This window comes from Vombatus ursinus, unplaced genomic scaffold, assembly GCF_900497805.2.
Source record: "Vombatus ursinus unplaced genomic scaffold, bare-nosed wombat genome assembly UNPS02015030.1, whole genome shotgun sequence".
NCBI classification, from domain to species: domain Eukaryota; kingdom Metazoa; phylum Chordata; class Mammalia; order Diprotodontia; family Vombatidae; genus Vombatus; species Vombatus ursinus.
In genome coordinates, this window is record NW_020954808.1 from 3539039 (window position 1) to 3556109 (window position 17071).

At 46.4% G+C, this 17071-nt stretch overlaps 1 protein-coding gene across 1 annotated transcript in view; it reads right to left on the reverse strand.

Moving 5' to 3' along the window:
* Nucleotides 1–11638: 11638 nt before the first annotated feature.
* Nucleotides 11639–17071, reverse strand: part of LOC114031033 (guanine nucleotide-binding protein G(I)/G(S)/G(O) subunit gamma-8) — a 16608-nt gene continuing 11175 nt past the window's right edge. Inside the window, exons 2-3 of the mRNA XM_027846035.1 lie at nt 14338–14457; nt 11639–11767 (exon numbers count right to left, since the gene is read on the reverse strand). Of these exons, the coding sequence (XP_027701836.1) occupies nt 11639–11767; nt 14338–14421 (213 nt within the window). The 5' untranslated portion in view covers nt 14422–14457. The remainder of the gene's footprint in view (nt 11768–14337; nt 14458–17071) is intronic.

Below are 17071 nucleotides of genomic sequence, written 5' to 3' on the forward strand. Positions count from 1 at the left end.
AAGAATGGAAGTTTCCAAAGTGGGACTTTTCAGATCTTTTGTGAATAGAAATTCTAATGTTGTGTTTTATAAACTCCAATTCCATTTAGCAAATGGATTTTACTCTACAAGATGGAATGTGTATTTCTTTGGATTACTTGGAGTTTGGAAGGAGACAAGAATCTTAAGGGAAATGGAGGCACAAGCCTTTCTGATTGATTTATGAAAAAGAACGATGAGGCTGAGTGGAACCCAGGCAGGCGCTGGGAAGATAGGAGTGCTTCCTGGCATATGAACAGAGATCTGGGTAAGCAGTCTATATTTACCCATGTGTGAAGAAGACCTGAATTGTTAAGTCAAGTTTGTAGCACCACCTGGTGGCTCATGCTAGGCTTTATTCTGTGTAGCTATGCCAGGCCACACCCCTGGGAGTAACTTGCGTATTGCAGTACAAACACCTGTCTTTCCATTTCTAATTACCAGGTAAGGAGTGGATCCTTTTGTACTGACAAAAATCTCCAGTGCCTGGCACACCCCTTACATGTGGGTGCTCCTCTGAATACTTTTTTTTTTTTTTGGCATCCGAGATATTTTTTATTTTGAAGTCTTGAACATTTTGTACTTAAGGATATTTCATTTAGATTTGATTTCTGCCCCCCACTTAACTGAAAAATATTAGTTTGAATTTTTTTTTCTTTTTTAAAAAATTTTATCTTTTTTCTTCACTATATTTATTTCTTTCCAGTTTAATAGAATATTTTCCCACCAGGATTATCATCCTTGCTTCTTTGGAAAATTTTTTTTCAGTTTTTCAAATCTTTCTTTTAACTTATCTTAATTTTTTTCTTTCCTCACTGTAGATATCTTTCCAACTTAGAATATTCTGTTTGTTTTTCCCATTGGGGTTCGTTCTTCTGACCAATTCTGCCTCTCCCATAGGATCCAAATGCAAACAGCATGGTGATTCCCAGTGTGTTACTGCTTAAAGTAATGATGAGTCTTCTTAATCAACCTCTTTGAAGTTGTTTGCTCCTGATTTCCCAGCAGTTCATTCACTGCATGAGATACCAAATTCATTGCTATTGCATGCCTTTTCAGACATTGATTGTTGGTGCCATCTTTACAGTTCAGGTTGGATAGTACATACTTTACATGTTTGTTTACATTAAAATGTAACTTTAACATTTGCCGAGGACTTTACAAATATTATCTCATTTGAATCTCACAAATCTGGGAAGGAGGTGCTATTATTATCCCCATTTTACAGATAAGGAACCTGAGGCAGGCAGAGGTTAAGTGACTTGGGCAAAGTCATAGCCTAAGATGGGAGTTGAAGTCAGGAATTCCTGCTCAGCACTCTATCTAGCTGCCTCCAGGGCAATACATATTATTTGGTTGCATAAAATAATATGTATTGTTTTGATTGTTAATGATTTGCTGAATGCAGTTTAGGATTTGAACAAAAATGGATCTTGAAATGCTAGGAATGAGTTGTAAAGTGATGGTTAGACATTTCTTAATTCTAAGACTATAGTTGTTGGCGTTCAGTGGTTTCAGTCATGCCTGACTCTCTGTGACCCCATTTGGAGTTTTCTTGGCAGAGATACTAGAGTAGTTTTCCATTTCCTTCTCTAGCTGATTTTATAGATGTGGAAACAGACAAATGGGGTGAGGTGACTTGCCCAGGGTCACACAGCTAGTAAGTGTCTGAGGCTGGATTTGACCTCAGGTCTCCCTGACTCCCGATTCGCTCTATCCACTGCGCCACAGAATATAACATGATTGTAAAAATAAAACCTTGAAAAGAAGTACCAAATATTTGGAAGAATGAGAGCGCCAACTAACAAATTCAACCCAGGATTTGCCATCCAATTTTAGGAACGCAGGTTTAGAACTGGAAGAGATCCTAACTATTAAATCCAACCCCTAATTTTATGGATAAGGTAACTGAGACCCAGAGTCACAAGGAGAGTAAATGTCTGAAGCAAGATTGGAATCCAGGCCTTCTTGCCTCAAAATCCAGATAGCTGGATTTCATAGTTAGAGATCATCTAATACTGACCATCCTAATCCTAATCAGCAGCCCCCAAAATTCCTGAGGGAGGCCAGAACCAGATTAAAATGTAATTGAGGGCAGCTAAGTGAAACAGTGGGTATAGTACCAGCCCTGGAGTCAGGAGGACCTGAGTTCAAATCTGGCCTTGGACACTTGACACTTACTAGATGTGTGACCCTGGGCAAGTCACTTAACCCCATTGCCTAGCCAAAAATAAATAAATAAATAGTTGAAAAATGTTTAACAAAATAAACAAAAATACAATACAACACAAATAAAGTTAATTTATGGTTTTCTAAGTCAATTTTCCTCTATCCTTTGTGAGTTTGAAATCACTGACAACCTCTTCATTTTACAGAGGAACATTTTGGGCCATAAAGGTGAAATAGTTGCCCCAGGTCACATAAACAGTAAGCCTCAGTGCAAGGATTCAAACCCAGGCCCACTACCTCTAGAGTCCCTGACTGCACCTCTCTGTCTCCCTGGTGCTGGGGTCTAGATCTCTTTGACACAGAAACCATAGGCCCAATTTAGTTCTCAAAAGATAACTGATATCCCCCTAAGGAAAAACCAGTAAAATGTGCATCAGTCACACAGCCAAATTACAGTACTATAGGACAGAAAAAAGAGGGGAGCATAAACATGAAGAGAGGTCCATCTCATCTATGTGTACCAGTTCTGAAGGCTGCCAATCCTGAAACCCCATGGTACGAAAGCTTGCAAAAGCTAGGGCGATTTGGCACGGTCCAGGATGTGCAGGAGACAGGTGCTAAGTTCCAGATAATTACATTCAACAAAAAAAAGAGAGAGAGACTTCTGACTTTGTGGTAGAGTAGATAGGCAAGGGTGGAGAGGAACAGTGCAAACTGCAGAAATGAACAAGGCATTAGTGGCACAAATGGGCAAAGGCTGACCATACCAAGGGGCATTGAATAGCATCACTCAGGCTTACTGAAGAACAGAAATTAATGCTTTGTAAGCAGATGCTACAAAAGAGTCAAAAGACAGGACAAGTGGGAGGGTCTTCGAAGAAGGGGTTAACATAGAAAAATCCATCTTCAGCTCACTCTAGAACATCTGGGCATGTATGGGCTACAAAAGCAAGAAACCACCACTGGTCACCCAGACTCGAAGGCATGAACTCACCGAAATCCTTCCAATAAGTGGAACTGTGAGCAGAACCCCTCCTCCTAAAAATAATAATAATAATAAAGGATCTGCAGATCCTACTGGGAGAGGCAGCCACAGGGAGAGTGCAGCTGAAGAAACAGAGCTATCTTCTGCCACAGATGTGAACGAGGTAGTCACATGTGTGCTGAGTGCCCTCGGTGGGAGAGCCACTGGGAGTTTATCAGAGACTGAATGGAATCAGCCTAGCTTTGGGAAGCAAGCATAGGATAAGAGGCAGAGGTCACCCAGGTCCTGAAAACATTAAACCCGACCTCATCACCAGTGATTTATGACTCTAAAAATGGAAGGTGTGGAGTATCCTGTTTTGCTAGACTGCAAGTCCCAAGTGACCATTCTTTTCTAGACATTCTATGAGAATGAGCAAAGGAGTCCAGATGAAAAGCCTCATCCCACACAGAGATTGGTTTAAGAGATTTTATTGCTATGTTGTTGTTCATCCTTCGTTTTGGAAGAGGACCAATGACACCATGAATGAGGTCTTGACTTGTGCACGAATTGGATTAAATTGAGGCAGAGTTACGCAATCCTCAGCCTCATTCTGTCTTCCAAAGTCATCAAAGTCCAGTAGTAGGACAAAAGTCAAGATGACTGGCGATGGCCCAGGATTCAGTGGATGACCTTGGCATCTTCGATGTCTGACCAACCTCTCAGTGCTCCACTGCTTCAGCTGCTTTCATGACTGTTGGAACAAATTGTTCTCATCCACCCATTCTGCCAGGGGTCATCTTCACGTGCTTGGGATAGGCAATCCCCCAACTTAATCCTGTCAGTTTAAACCTCAACCTGGTTTAGCCTGTCTGCCAAGATAGTTTCTTGGGGTGTGGCCCCTGTGCATGCTACAGCTTCTTGGAGCCCACAGGTGAGAGTTGGGTGAAGGTGGACCAAAGGTGAATAAGCAGCCCTGAAAAGGGCTTGGCAAGGGAAAAGTGTTAGTCTTCCCTGAACGCCCCATACACCCCTACAAGGGGAGGAAGAGAACAAATGCTATCAGGACGATCTCAGTGTGTGGCCTTGATGCCTGAGGTGGACAGCATATGGCGCGAGGATGGGAGGCTGGAAGAGGTATCTCTACTCTAGAGTCTAGAGTAGACCCCATATAGGGTGGTGACCCACCCTTTAAGAAGCCCTGCTCTAGACAAAGGCTCAGAGCCCCTCGGGGCTCAACCTTATGTGTCAGTCAGTTGAGACAAAGAGCCAGTATGATGCCAATGAGAGACTCCTTTATTTATAGGACCAGGAAAATAAAAATATTTTCTTAATTACCTAATAAGGAGGAACAAATGAGGAGCAGGGAAGTATGAGGTAGAGGGAAATGTGAAAATCAACCAACACCGTTACAGCAGAAAGGCTGAAACAGAGCGCTGGGGCCGCACCAGCCAGAGCGCTCTTCACCAGGTGACAGAGGCACATTTGAGTAAAGAACCTTTACAGACTACAGAAGGGCTAAGACTTTGTGTACTGCGTGATGGAGGCTGTCTGTATTTAGAGTAAACCTACAATTTGTGAAGGAAGTTGGCTTCACCAAGAAGGTAGACACCATATATGGGTGTGCCCTGAATCTAGTGGCCATCTTTGAACGGTCAGTGTTTGATTAGGACCAACTCCAGCCTTTTCATGGTTTTAGAAGAACATTCAAACAACATGCTGGGGGCCGCTAGGTGGCGCAGTGGTTAGAGCACCAGCCCTGAAGTCAGGAGGACCTGAGTTCAAACCTGGCCTCGGACCAAACACTTGACACTTACTAGCTGTGTGACCCTGGGCAAGTCACTTAACCCCAATTGCCTAAAAAACAAACAAAAACAAACACACAACATGCTGGATTTGATACCTGAAGTCCTTGATTGTCCATGTGTCTTATGTAAAAACTTATAACACAAGAGCACTGGCTCTTCTGACTGAGAATGGAGCCATAGAAATTTGACGCTTATGATACTCCAGTTCCTTGAGAATGGAAGGTTCAGTTGATGGAGTTGATGGAGTTCAGTTGATGGATCACCAGGGCATGGGGATGGCCTTCTTACAAAATTGTTTTTGTTCAGCCTTTGTTCTCTAAGAGCACCAATGACACCAGGAGGGGGATGTCTTGACTTGCAAGGGAACTGGATTTAAGTGAGGCAGAGCTGTGCAAAGTCATCAGCCTCACTCTCTCCTCCAGAGTCATCCAAGTCCAATGGAAGACATAGTTCAAGGCAACTGGCGATGGCCCTGGATGCAGTGGGAGACCTTGACCTTTTTCAGCTAAGGTCCTTCTCAGCTCTCAGTTTTTCTGAGACAATGCACATTCAGTAATTAAAGGCTAGGTAAGAATGGAGGCCAAAAAATGGCTTAGTTTACCTTCACAAAAGAATCTATCTGGGAGGGAAAGACCCTCAGAGTTTCTTCTTAGAAGAATGAGTGTGGAACATGTCCAAGGAGCACTCCTGCAAAATCCACCTCCCTGACTCCCCATCTTTTCAATAAGGATCTCAAGGGACTCTTCTCTGTATGATGAAAGGCTATAGATACCATCTTCCCCCCCCCCATCATCAACATTCATTGAGCATTTACAGTGTACTAGGCACAATAAAACATACCAAAAAACATAGTCCCTGCCCTTGAGGAGTTTACATTCTATAACCCAAAATACAACTTTCTCTTTAAATGGTATTTGGTGTTTGTTTGTTTGTTTGTTTTAATTTTCATAACCGTTTTTTAAAAGTTTTTATAGTATTTTATTTTTTTCTAATTACACGTAAAGACAATTGGTGTTTTCCACAAGGGTAGTGAGGGAAGATATTGCAGTGTGAACGCTGGGTCTAACTTAACTCCACCATCATTTGGTGAAAGGATTGGGTTAAGGAAAGAGCTTAAGGCAGACAATAACAGATTATTCAGGGTAGGGCTTAGAGTGAGATTTTTTTAAGCCAATATCTCACTAAATTAAGGGAAGATTTCCTATAGGAAACAGGAATAGAGACAAGAAGTTTATGGGATGCAAGCAGGGAACACCTATATATGGTGTCTACCTTCTTGGTGAAGCCAACTTCCTTCAAAGATACTGAGCCCAAAGTATCATGCTATCTCTCCCCACACAACATCCTCCCCACCACTCTCCATCATCAGAATAGGAGTGTGGTTGGGAACAAGGCAGAGGGAAAAAAGGTGAAAAGATATACCTGGCAAGTGAAACACAGGATTAAAATCCAAGGCAGGCTATAAGAGTAGCAACAAATTCTTTTAAAATGGGACTTTGGAAGCCCAAACCTGATAGTTAACCAATGTCACCAGAGACCTGGAGACTCGTAACTTCTGTAAGTTAGAAAAATGCCACACCAAAAACATTTTACCACATGTTTTTTGCAGCTGCAATCATAAAGGTTTACACATTGAGACTGTGTATCCAACAGATGCACATGGAATGACATGTAACATCTATGGGACACCTACTTCCACCTCGGCTGTGAGTGCTCCAACCCTAAAGTACCAGAGAAAACTATACCTGTGGCTGGAACCAGTTAGCTTTTCCCCCACCCCCCACCACGATAGGCCAATGTGGAGTCATTTTTCTTTGCTTAGACACAGAAGCTTTGTAAAATCACAATGTGCTGAAAGTACTATGATAGATATGTAAAATGTGTATAAAAATTCCACATCCTCATCTTGGCCACATCAGATGAAAACAGACAGCTCCCCAAAGGTTAACTCAACTCCCCTAATATTAAACAGGAAACCCACAAGGGAAACATAAAAATCCAAATAGAAGTAACATAAATCTGTCACAAATCATAAACAAAAACTCTTTGTGGGACGGCATAGATAACCAATGATCTGCTGTGTGAATTTTAGAATAAGGCAGACAAAAGTTGGAAGGCTGATTAACCCTCCCCTCCTCCCCCTGCTTCAGCTTCATGTCCCTGGGTGTCCAATGTCCAAGTGGTCTCTCAGTAATTGCATTATTAGCGTGCTGTCTTCATCTGATTCTTCCCCGGCCGTATCAAGTTCAGCAGTGGCTTCATCCAAAGCTGTCTTTCCAAGGGTGCAGGCTTTCTCTGGAGAGTTCAGGCTCTCCTAATAGAACACAGAGAATTCAAGGCCAGACCCAGTCTTCTCTGAGCATCTCCTTTTTGCTGATTTCAAATGTCTCTTGATATGCTTGTGAGTGATCGACTATTCGATGGACCATTCCTTTCTTGTCATCACCAGCAGCTACCTCAGCTAAAGAACGGTCTCCTTTTGTTTTCAAATAGAAAACTTTGCTTTCTGCTTTGTGAAGCGTTAGGAACTCTTCCCACAGAGACAGTACATCATTGCACTGTATCTCTTAGCTCAGTCTCAATCTTCCCCCTGTATTCTCTGGCCATCTGCTGGTTTTTTTTTTCCCTCAGCACCTTCTGTCTTTTGTTCCATACTTGAAATGACCCTCCAAGATGACCTTTGGGCCCCTACAACATTTTTGTAAGCAACAGAGAGAAGATTGCTCTCCTCGCTGAATAATTCAGCTCCTTGCTCATGCAGGCTTCACGCAGGCTGCCATATCCATCATATGTCTCAGCCTGCTCAGCCAATTCTATACCAGCTCATTTTTATCCACGACTGAATATTCTGTGCCTGGGAGTGAGCGGTAGCGGCAGCGGCGGGCAGACAGACAGGGTTTGGGTGGTCTCTGGGCAGCCGCACCAGCAATAGTGGGGCTAAGACTCTGGCTATATCTCTCGGCTCCTATAGAGACCATCTGAAAACTTGTCAATTCATAGTCAGTCAGTAAACATCTAAGTATCTACTAACATCCCAGATACTGTAGTACTAAGTGCTAGGGATACAAAGAAATAATACAGGCAAAAGACAATCCTTGATTTCAAGAATGGTTACTGGTTGATAGAATCATTGTGAAGTGTGGCAACCTATATGCATCACTGGTAGCAGTGATCCGGGTTGTATGCAAGAAGACTGAATGTTCATATACTAGAGGACTTTGAATAAGAAATCTAAATTGGACCAGAGCAACATGTAAAGAGCTAAGGTGCCTGGAGGATCTGCTAGACAGCCAATGGTTCTCAGTGCTGGATTAATGGAGATTGAATCCTGCCAGATATCTGGATACTGTCTGGTTCCAATGGCAGAAGAAGACAAAGAGAAAGTGGCTTACATTTGCCCAGCTGGATTTTCCCAGTTTGAGTGTCTGCTCCAAGGGATCTTAGGGGCACCTGCCACTTTTCAGTGGCTTCTGGAGGAAGTTGTTGAAGGCATGAACTCTATGAACATGATGACCTGTATCTGGATGACTTCATTGTCTTTGAGAATGTCCTGCAAAAGCATGAGAAGAGACAGGTGAAAATGTTGGGTCAACTATAGGGAGTAGGTCTGAGACTGTGACAAATGTAGTCACACAGAACTTCTATGTTGTATGTGAATCATCAAGTATCTCAGCAAGGAGAGATTACCCAGAGAAAACAAAAGTGACCTTCAAGTGGCCGCCTCCAAAGGATCTTTGAGACCTAAGGACTTCTCTAGGATTTGGTGGCTATTGTCACAAATGAGTAAATTGTTCCGCTGCTATTGCTAAACTACTGAGGTGGCACTGTGGATAGAGCTCCAGGCCTGCAGGGGGGAAAACTCATCTTCCTGAGTTCAAACCTGGCCTCAGACACTTACTAGCTGTGTGACCATGGGCAAGTCCCTTCACCCTTTTGCCTCAGTTTCCTCATCTGTAAAATGAGCTGGAGAGGGAAATGGCAAACCACTCCAGTATCTCCCCCAAGAAGATCCCAAATGGGGTCACAGAGAGTTGAACACGACTGTCCAATGACAACAACAGTCACTTAGGAGCATGTATGATTGAGAACAAGAGGTAAATGGACAGGAAAAGTCACTTTGGTTAAGCCATCTGAAACCGGCGGGAGATGGTTAGATTGACTGGCATGAACAAGCTTGTAATAACTTAGCTGCTGCCCCCAGAGACACCATCCTTGGTCTGAGCAGACCTAAGTGTGCCTTTTGACCTGCTTGCAGATAGATGCTGACCTGAAAGGCTTGGGAGCAGACTTGTACCAGCAGAGTGACTATCACCCATCCCATTTGCCGACAGAGTGAAACTCTGGGTGATGAAACTTATCTTTCTATAGTCTGGAGTTCTTGGCTTTAAAGTGGGCTATCACTGAGCAGTTCAAAGACGATGAGTACGGTGCTAAATCCCACGTGCGAATGGACACCGGTCTGCTGTTTTGTATTTTAACTAGCACCAAATTAGATGTTGACTGCTTAGACGTGGGTGGTAGTCTATGACTTCAGACCAGGCTCCCCCTGGTCTGAGAAGGCTAATGGGAATGCGAATGTTCTGTTCCATGATCCATATGACACAGAAGTTCCAGTGATGCTTGTTGGAGGGATGAAGGTAATTTTTGATACCCAGGGAACTTGTCTGCAGTCAAATGTGAGGGAACCAGAGAGTCTGAATTCCCACCAGAGTCCATCTCTGGTGTTTCTGAGGCTTGCGGGGCCTGGGTCTGGCACTACCATTGCAGGAGGTAAACAGCCAGGCCAGAGGCCTGTGGTTTCATCCCATTCAGTAATGAGATCAGCGAGGCCTGGACTCACAGGACACCAGGTTCCTGAGGCCCCCAAGGAACTGCCCTGTCCCTGACCTCTTGGGTTCCTGGGGAGGTGCCCCTCCCCTGGTGCTGAGCTTCCTGCCCCCTCCCCTTCCTAGGCATTTCATCTCTATTTTCAGTGCCCATCCTCTTTCTTTCCAGTTTCATCTGTCCTAGCTTCCCTGCCTTTCTTTGGCCAACCCCTCAATTTATATAAAGCCAGTCAATTCCCCCAATCTGTCCATTTGCCTTCCCTTCACCTAACAGACTTCATCCTCCAGGTATGGAATTGTAAAATTTTAGGACATAGAGACCATATCTCTATCTCTCTCTCTCTCTCTCTCTCTCTCTCTCTCTCTCTCTCTCTCTCTCCCTCCCTCTCTCTCTCTCTCTCTTTCTGTGTCTGCACACACACACACACACACACACACACACACACACACACACACACACAGAGGCTGTATAGTTGGGAATATTGAAGCCCCCAATCTGGAAGACATTTAACCCAAGGCTACCTACCTAGCCTCACCTCTGAACTAGAATTTGAACCTAGGTCTCCCTGAGTCTCATCCCTGGGCTCTTGCCACAACTCCTCCCCCATTCCTCCATTCCCTAACCTACAGTTCTTCAAGCATCCATTCCTCACAGATCAGTTTGTGTTATCTTTCCCTTCTTTGGGTCTTAACCTGAGCTGATGGGACTCTTAAGTTTCTGAGAACCTAGCATTCATTGACTCCAGGGTTCTAGGCTTCTGGAATTCCCTGGTTCTAGTCACCTCCCAGCTACTCCTTTTCCTTCTTCCACCAAAGAAACCCACTCCCCCAACCCCACCGTCTGCAGCCCAACCCTCACAGAATCCTGCCTGAGTACAATTTCCCCCGGGACTCCAGCAGACATGATGCAACCCGGCCCGGAGCCGGCGGCGGGAGGGGATGCAGAGATATAATTACAGCTCCGCTGTCCTCCCGGCAGGAAGGAGTGGACCCCGGGGACCCTAATCTAATTGTTAATAACTGAGCAACGACCCGTCCCCTCCTCCCCCTTCTCTGGTTCCCTCTCCTTCCCCTGACCCCCATCTACACTGCTGGGATGGAGTCTGTCCCACCCTTCCTGCTATCGCAGCCTGAGCCTCCATCCCCCTCCTCCCCCCAGCGCGCCCATCAATGTGCCCGCGGGCCCAGAGGCGCCTCTTCTCTTAGAGACAAGGATGGGATGGGGTCTCAGTCCTGGCAGCTGTCCCCACTTGCGAGCGCACAGACAGCGAAAATCAGTACATGGGAGGGCCCAGCTGGGGGGGGGGGCAAATGCAGGGGGAGCGAAGGGGAAGCAATACAGGGGCTCAGTTAGAGCACCCGAGGGGACAAGTGTGAGTACGTCGCCCACCCAGATGCGGCGGCTAACGGGCAGGATGCGGTCTGGGTCAGAATGGGAGATGGGCTAGGAGATACAGCCAAACTTGGAGAATAGAGGGGACCAGGCGCGAAGAGAACGGGGGCTGGCCTCGGGGAGTGGTCCAGTAGGAGGGGGAGGAGATCGGAGCTGCTCACGGGCCGTCAAATGCGGGGGATGCTGGAGAAGAGGGGCGGGGGCGGGGAGAGGACGAAGGCTTCCTCTCTCAGCATCCCCACCCTGTCACTCCCACTGCCTAGGCTAGCTAGGTAGCCTTGGATTAAGTGTCTTCCAGATTGGGGGCCTCAATATTCCCGGGGGAGGATACGGGATTTCGGGAAATCTAGGTCTCTTGTCCCAACCACCCCCACTCCGCGTGCCTCAGTTGCCCACAAAAGACCAGGAGATGCAGAAGTCATTCATTTTATTTCTGTATTTTTTTCGGGGGCTGGGGGATTCAGAGCAGGACGCAGAAAAGTCGTTTCTCGCGGAAGGGATTCTCGGCCGCGGGCACCGGGGTCACCAGTGGGTCCTCCTTCACATGCGCCTCGCAGAAGGCCAGCAGCTCGGCCGCGGCTTTGGACACCTGAAGCGGGAGGTAAAGGGTTAAGCGCATCTCTAGCCACCACCCACCCAAGCCCACAGAGGCCCCTTTAGGCGACACCCTCTGGTCGAGTCTGGAACTACACCGAATATCTCTCCGTGGTCGCCGGTGCGCAGCACCACCACATGGCCACGGCTGGAATCGCAGCCTTCTTCCCAGACCTAATGATAGCCGTGCCCCCGCGTGGTCGAGCTTGGGAATGCACCCTTACCCTGCCGCTCGTCAGGAACACCCACGGGCGGGGCCGCTGGTCTAGGCTCCCCGCCCAGTCCTGGTACCCATAGCGCCACCACTTGGCCACGCTCGGAATCTCAGCCTCCCTCCCTCCCAGCAGCGACGCCCGCTGGCCGACTCCAAAACTGCAGCAGAGATGGAAGGACGTGAGTCTCTTCTCAATGCCAACAGCAGCAATAGTGACAGCCTAGACCTCCAGCTGTTATGTCACATGATCGTAAGATTTAGGACTGGAGGAGATCTGAGAGGTGATCTTAAGCTATGTGGAATCAAAGATCTGAAGCTGAATGGGGACCTCAAGTCAAGCCCCTTCATTTTAGAGATCAGAAAGTCCAAAGACTTGCAACCCAAGATAACACAGGGAGTAAGAGGAGAAGCCTGGATTCAAACCCAGGCCCTCCGATGCCAAATCCAGCATCTCTCCCTGCCCCACCCTGCACAGCACCATGCTAACTGCACCAACCCACCCATTTTACAAACGCGAAGACTGAGGCTCAGAAAGGTGACGGGTCTTACCCAACGTCACATGCGATCCCTTTGTCTAACGTCCTTACCGCTAGCAAAAGCTTATATTTATAGCAAAGAATGCCCAGATGGGAAGGGATCTCAGTGATCAGCTGGATAAGTCTGTGCTCATAAAGGGTATCCCCCAATACAACCCACCCGGCAAATGGCCATCCGACCCTTGCGTGGCTATTGGAAGACATCCATAGAGAAAGAACTCACTACCTCCCATGGAAGCCTTTTGGATAGGATGAATCATTAGGAAGTTTTTCCTGACATGAAGCTTAGATTTTCATGTTTGGTTCTAGTCTAGCCCTTTGAGGACAAACAAAATGGGCCTAATCTCTCTTCCACTTTTAAGTACTCAGATACAGCTATCATGCCACTCATCTCTAGCCTACTCTTCTCCAATATAGCTCATCACCTGTTCTCCAACTTATAGTCTTGGAGAGTTACCTGGGGGTACTGAGAGGTTATGTGCCTGGCCCTAGGTCACATAGCCAGGATATACCAGAGACAGGATGGGAACTCAAACTGGAGTCAGGAAGACCTGAGTTCAAAGCCTTCATCAAACCCTTACTAGCTATGTGACTCTGGGCAAGTTACTCCCCTGCTCTGTGACTCAGTTTCCACATTTGAAAAATGAGGGAGTTGAATCCAATGACTGCTAAGGTCCTTCTCCTCCTTCTTCTTCCGTATCACACTGTTGGTTCATACTGAATTTACAATCCACTAATGATCCTAGATTTTTTTTCAGACAAATGCTATTTAACCATCTTATATTAGTGAAACTGATTTCCTGAACCTAAGTATAAAACTTTACTGTTATCCTTATTGAATTAGACACAGTTCCTGATTACTGTGGATAAGGAATCCCCCAAAGTGGGTTTTTTTTTTTGGTTTTTTTATTTTGGTAATTGGGGTTAAGTAACTTGCCCAGGGTCATACAGCTAGGCAAAGTGGTCTTTTATTTGAATTCGCACTGCATATTTCCATTGGGTTGAAATCAGTTACAATATTTTACATTTATTTTCACATCTTTATATATTTTATTTTTACATTCATATCTTCAGATAGTGTGAATTTAAACATACACATAAACATAAACTCCCTTCAGGAGATTCGTTATTTTTACTCATTGGGACCTGGTTGCCTATCTTATTATATTCAACCCAGTGCTCTACCCTGTCAAGACCCTTGGGAATCCTGACTCTTTCATCCAGGGTCAGCTTTCCCTCCCAGCTTTGTATTATCTCCAAATTTTATAAATATGCCACCTATGCCTTTATCCAAGTCATTAATAAAAAATATTCAACATTACAAGGCCAATTACAGATCCCTAAGGCACTCCACTAGAGACCTCTTTCAAAGTTGTACAGGCCATTAGAATCCATCTAGTTATACTTTCATCTAGCTCACTTCATGCCTTCTTTTTCACAAGAATTGGCTGAGATACACCATAAGATGCTTTTAGACTTACAAAGTACTTTTCTCTGCAACCCTGAAAGACAGATAGCCCAAGCATTGTTATTATCCCCATTTTCCATATTTGGAAACTGAGACTCTGAGAGGTCTTATTTACCAATAGTTACCAATAACCACAGAGGAGTAAGTGTCTAAGGCAAGTTTCAAACCCATTCTCCTGTCTTCAAGTCCAACACTGTATTTACTACACCAAACACCAGGTGTTTTTCCTTCTCTTCTTTTCTCTGGTCCCAATGGACAATGCAAGTCCCAGGTCTGAGGAGTGAATCCCTTTGTCCCCTATTTCCCTAGCCTCCATTCTTACCTCCCGGTTCCCGAATTGTGCATACCTTCATGCGTTCGATGTTGACTTCCAGCTTTAGCTGCTCCACCGTCTTTCGGGCCTCAGCGATCTTGGCCATGTTGTTGGACATTGTTGTGAAGAAGGGGTTAACGCTCCTACAGATACCCTGGGGACAAAGGGACAAAGGGACAAAGGGATAGGGAACAGAGAGCTGGGAGGAATTGAAAGAAGGGGGTCAGGGAAATGGAGGGAAATTGAAATGAAGGATGGAGGAATGGAGAATAGAGACATGGAGGAATGGAGAATAGAGACATAGGGAATAGGAGTGGAGAGAAGCAGGAGAAAAGAGACAAAAATGAAAGAAAATCATCATAAGGGGACATAGGAATAAGGCATAGGGGTAAAGGTTCAGGAATTAGGAATGGAAAAGGGGGTGGGGGTTAGGGATTAAAAAAAACAAACAGACATGAATGAACAGATGGATGAGGCACGGGAATGAAGGGTCGGGAATGGAGAAATGAAGATGAGGGATAGTTGAGGGAAGTGGGAGTACCAGGAGTAGATTGAGGAATAGGGTGTTAGTAGAGAAGGACTGCAGAACAGACAGGGCTGAGAAAGAATGGGATGTAGAGAAATTGGGATGGGTAACAGAGGGATGGAGAGAAATAGGAGGGATGAGAGAAAACAAGCAAGGGTGAGCAGAGGGATGGAGGGATGGAGGGTTGGAAGAGAAGGATGAAGGACCAAGGGATGGAATATCAGGAATAAGAAACAAGGGATAGGAATTGGAGAAAACAGGAATGGGAAGAGGGATAGAGTTGGAAGATAATGATGAGGGGCAGGGGGCAGAATAGGGGTGGGTGGGGTGGAGGGAAACAGAAATGGAGAACCAAGGATGAAGGATAGCGATGCAAGAAAACAAGCATTGGAGAGGACGGAGAGACAGAGTGGAGGGGCAAGAGTGGAAGGAATCAGGGATGGGGACAGAGGGATGGAGGCACAGGGGGCTGGATGATAAGGATAAAGAACAAAAGGATGAAGGAAAATGAAAACTCAGTGAGAGGACAGAGGGAAGGAAATAGGAAAAACCAGAGAAATGTATAAAGAGAGATGAAGGGACAGAGGAGTGAAAGAGATGAAGGACAGTGATGGAAGAGAAGAGGAAGATGAAGGAACAGAGGGATGAGGGAAACAGGAATGGGGAACAGAGGCACAAAGGGACGGAAGGGGCAAGAGGATAGGACGAAGCAGTTATGGGGATACAGGCAGAGAATGGTATGGAAAAGTAAGCAGATAGTGATGAAGAACAGAGGAATGGGGAAACAGGGATGAAGAATAGGGTTCAGAGGGAGAAAACATAGGACTGGGAACATGGAGGGGTGAAAAGATGGGGGATGGTCTCTGTATCAGTCGCCCCCCAATCCTGGTTGTCTATGTCCTATCATTCCCCTGGAGCTGAGGGAGGTGGGGGATGGACTATATTCATGTCTTGGTGGGTGTCAGGGCCAAGGTGGGGGGAAAGGTGGAAAGGAGCGGGGAGGACTCCTCATGCCAATTAGCACCAGCTCTAGAGCAAAAGGGAATTAAAGTCCTGGTGGGAGAAGAGAGGGGGCCTGGGGAGGTGGGCTAATTAAGAGCTAAGCACCAGCTGCCCCCTCTTCTCCTCACCAGGAGGCCCCCACTCTTCCCCAACCCCCAGCTCCAAGTCACTGACTCATTAGCTAGCACTAGGGGAGAGAAGGGTCCAGACAGCCAGGATCCCAGCCCCCAGCATAAACAAATCTTGAGCTTCCACTCCTGGGGGAGGACAGAGGGACAGAGGGACAGAGGGACAGAAGGAGGGGGACAGAGAGATTGTGAACAATGATGGGGAACAATTGGATGGAGAGACAAGGGGAGAGAAAGACAAGGAGACGAGGGTCGGAGGAGGAATGAAGGGATGGGATGGAAGGATTGAGGAATAGCGGGATGGGGGGACAGAAGGAGGGCAAATGAAGGGGAAGGGAGCAGGAAGGGGATCTTACCTGTTGCTCCTTCTCTGCCTCAATGGCAGAGGCTGAGGCTGGAGGGAGCAGCTGCCAGAGCACCCTGGGGGCAGCCCCGCCCCTGGCCCCCTCCCTCCCGATCCCCACACCCGCCCCCGCTCCCTGTCCCTAGGGCCTCTTGGAGTCCTGATCTCACACATGCACACTCGAGCGTGCACACGCGTGCGCGTGCACACACACACTCCCCGAGTTAGTCACAGAGACCCACCACTCAGTCACACACACACACACACACACACACTATCAGATGTGCACAATTACACACTCTATCATAACAGCCAGCGTTTCCCATATAGTTACAGAGACTGCCACAAACACAACTGAACAGTCACAGGCGCACAATCAGCCAACCCTACACAGGACCCTACACACACAGGCGTACGCACAGCAACATGCGTGCCCCATGCTAAATTAGTGGTAAACATTATGAAACACGGCTAAAGGCAGCCAGTCACACACCCAGTATTCAGAACACATTCAAAATCTCTCTCTGTTTCTATCTCTGTCTCTCTGTCTGTCTCTGTCTCTCTGTCTCTCCCTCCCTCCCCCCTCCCTCCTCTCCTCTCCTCTCCTCTCTTCTCTTCTCTCCTCTCCTCTCCTCTCCTCTCTCCTCCCCTCTCCTCTCTTCTCTCCTCTCCTCTCCTCCCCTCTCCTCCCCTCTCCTCTCCTCTCCTCTCCTCTCTTCTCTTCTCTTCTCTTCTCTTCTCTTCTCTTCTCTTCTCTTCTCTTCTCTTC